Here is a 3,212-nt window from a genome sequence, read left to right as displayed (position 1 = left end):
GCGGGCATAAAAGGGAGCCTGCAGGATGCCGGCGGGGAAGACGATCCCGTTCTTGGTGGGCAGGTAGTAGGCATTGACGGTCTGCGGGGTCATGCTCCACCTGGGGCAGGGAGGTGGGACAGGGCACAGGCAGGGATGTGTCCCCTCTCCCCTCCCAGCCCCAGCACCCTCCTGTGCTGTCTCCCACCACGGGTCCCCTGTGCTGCCCTGCCTGGGGCTGGCACTTTTGCCCCTGCCCTGTAACCAAGGGACCCTGTGCTGGGGACAAGCCAGACCCACCATGGGTGACCCACAACGCTGTGCTACCCCATGGGGGGACCTTCATCCCACTGAACCAGTGCCACCCAGGCCATACTGGGGACAGGGCTGTGACACTGTGCCGGTGTCACATCCTCTGCCCCCACCGGGCCCTCCTCCTTACTGGTCGCGGTTGGGGGGTTTCCGGAGCTGGTCAGCCATCACTTTGGCGGAGAAATTGTAGAAGTTGAGCATGTTCTGGAAGAAGGAGTCTTCTGAGACCTCGTACTGGTGAGGAAGAGGAGGGATGAGGAGGGGTCCACTGGGGTGGTTCCCCCCACCCTGGCCAGAATGTGCTTGGTATCAGGTTGGCTCCATGTAACACCCCGTCCCAAATGGGTCCCCCAAATAGGGACATCACCCCACCATGGGGCTCCCTGGGCTTGGCGTGAGCAGGGACCAGATCCCCTTCTCATGAGCTGGGTGCTCCCCTACCCCATCATAGACATCATCCAGCTCCTTGTTGTCCAGGATGAAATCAGGGAAGCCGATCATATCGTAGATGGCATCTGCCTGTGTGGGGAGAGACCCCAGTAGTGAGATGAGGTGGCGGGGCTTACCAGGATGGGGGGAGGTCTCCCACCCACTGCCCTCCCTGTAGTCACCTTCTCCTTCGCAGCCTGCCTAGTCTTTTCATCCATCCAGTCCAGCTGGTCCAGGGACACCTCAAAAGCCGCCCGGATCTCACTGATCATCTCCTCAGCCTGGGGAGGGGAGGGAATGAAGCCCCCTGCCCCCCTGCAGCCCCTCGGACAGGGGCAGGGTGGGCAGGATGCGACCTCCTTGGGGCTGGGGGTCCCATTTCCCTGCTCCCTGCCTTCCCGCCCTGGGGTTTGGGGGGGAAAGGGTGGGTTCCCATGGACAGCGATGGGGGGAGGAGGGTGTCAGAAGTGTCCTCACAATGGCCTTGCTGTCCCGGTCGAAGGTGGCTTTGACAAAGAGGGAGCCCAAGGCAAAGCCCAGCGTGTCGTCCGTGTTGGAGATGCAGGTTTGCCAGCGGGGCGTGCAGGACTGTGGAAGTGAGATGCGGGTCCATGAGATGCCCAGCCCCCTCCAATGTTCCCCTCCCCCCAGTCCGGCTCTGCCCCCTCCTCAGAGTGGAGATGCTCAGCAGCTAAACCCCCACCCCAAAAGTTGGTCCCTGGGTTTCCTCTGAGTTCAGCATTCCAAGGGCATCCCAAGGGCAGAGGTGGTCCTGGCTGCTTCCAGGCTGGGGGCAGAGGAGGTTGGTCCCAGGGCCCCCCCATTACCTTCCTGGTGCCATAGAGCGTCTCCAGCAGCCTCTCCTGGGCTGTCTCAAAGCGCTGGTCCAAGCTAGAGGCTGTCTTCTGCACCAGATTCCAGATCAGGTAGTTGTTTAGGATGCTGCAGGGACAGAGAGACACTGTGGCTCACCACAAGCCATGGGGATGCCCCAGCCTCCAAGCCACCAGCGAGCCTAAAATGTGCCCTCCGCCATGGGAGCAGCCCCAAATGGGGCATGGGCGGGGGCTTGCGGGAGTCTCACCTCTTGTCGGTGCCGTTGATGATGTCGGAGACCTGCTGGAGGTAGGTGTCCCCGTATACCACCACGGGCTCCGTGTCCGCCAGCTCCAGTGGGGCCAGGGCGTAGGACAGGTAATCCAGCCAGTCGATGGCAGGAGCAAGGGCCTGGAGGGGAGATGGGGACATGGCACCTGGTGCTTGGCATGGCTTTGCCCCATCCTGCCTGGCACGGTGGAATCCCCCAGGGCAGGGGCTCTACTCTCCGGGAAGGTCCCAAGGTCCCTCACCACCCCAGATCCCTTCTCTGCCTCCAAGCACCCTTCCCGTGGCTCCCCACTGCCCTGCTGCCTTGTCCCTTGCAGGACAAGGAGGGGACCCCAGGACCCCTGCATGCAGGGTGGCAGTTCCCCCCAGATCCTAACAACCAGGGAGAGGAGCACCTCCCTCCAGCACCCAGCACATGTTCCAGAATGGATGGGGCTGCCTGGGGTGTCCTGGGGGGTGGGCAGCAGCAGGCACAGACCCCTCGGTGTCCCACTGGACAACCTCCCCTTGCATCCCCAGAGGGTTTCCCCGGGCTGCCCCAGGCCATGCCCACCTGCAGCTCAGCAATGCTCATCTTGTGGTAGATCTTCTCGTCATCCCGCCGCTCAGCCTGGGGCACGGTGATGTTGGCCAGCTGGGTTTCGAAGTCCAGCACCTGCTGCATCTGGAGACGGGTGGGCTCCGGGCCACCCCCCAGCAGCGTGCCCAGCTCCACCATGTAGTCCAGGTATGCTGCCAGGACCTGGCGGGATGCCGAGCCCCGGCTCAGCACCAGCCACAGCTCATCACACCTCCCCGGCGGGGTTTGACCCGTTGCTGGGGCACCGTGCCTGGGCCCTGAGCCACCGGATGAGCAGGGTGTAGGTGCCAGCTACACCCCACTGCTGCTTGCACCCCACTGCCATGGGTTTCCCCCAATTGCTGCTGGCAGCGTGCCCCATGCCCAGCCTCACCCTCTCGTTGGCGGACTTGTTCAGGTAGTAATCCCGGGATGGGAGGAAAAGCCCCGACTGGTCCACCTTGGAGGGAAGAGAGGGGCAGCATGGGCAGCCCCGTGCTCCCCTGGTGCCCACCGCCCCTCAGTGCCAAGGTGCCAACCTGGATGATGTTGCTGTTGGAGCTTTTGGAGTCTGCACCCACGTATACCGTGAAGAAGGGGGTCGCCCGGTACGTGCCTGACACCATCTTGAGTACTTCCATGAAGCTGGCCTGATTCCAGGAGCCGGTGATGTTCCACCCGCCGATCTGTCAGCAGACAGACCTGGCACCTCAAAGAGGGATGGGGTCCATCCCTGAGGGCTACCCCCTCCCCAGTTACATGAAGAGCTGTGCAGAAGACATGCTGGGCTGAGCCCTGACAGCTCGGCTCACGTGTGGCTGGCCGC

General features: G+C 63.0%; 1 protein-coding gene across 1 annotated transcript in view; it reads right to left on the bottom strand.

Moving 5' to 3' along the window:
• Positions 1 to 6: 6 nt before the first annotated feature.
• LOC104168487 (endothelin-converting enzyme 2-like) overlaps positions 7 to 3,212 on the bottom strand; it is a gene marked incomplete at its 3' end in the record, with an annotated part of 4,013 nt that continues 807 nt past the window's right edge. Inside the window, 10 exon segments of the mRNA XM_009709093.1 lie at positions 7 to 100; positions 422 to 525; positions 733 to 810; positions 903 to 1,001; positions 1,198 to 1,308; positions 1,548 to 1,662; positions 1,805 to 1,947; positions 2,381 to 2,569; positions 2,781 to 2,846; positions 2,926 to 3,181. Of these exon segments, the coding sequence (XP_009707395.1) occupies positions 7 to 100; positions 422 to 525; positions 733 to 810; positions 903 to 1,001; positions 1,198 to 1,308; positions 1,548 to 1,662; positions 1,805 to 1,947; positions 2,381 to 2,569; positions 2,781 to 2,846; positions 2,926 to 3,181 (1,255 nt within the window).

Source organism: Cariama cristata, unplaced genomic scaffold (genome assembly GCF_000690535.1).
Source record: "Cariama cristata isolate BGI_N322 unplaced genomic scaffold, ASM69053v1 scaffold25001, whole genome shotgun sequence".
In the NCBI taxonomy this organism is placed as follows: Eukaryota; Metazoa; Chordata; class Aves; order Cariamiformes; family Cariamidae; genus Cariama; species Cariama cristata.
This window is presented reverse-complemented; position numbering and strand designations above follow the sequence as displayed.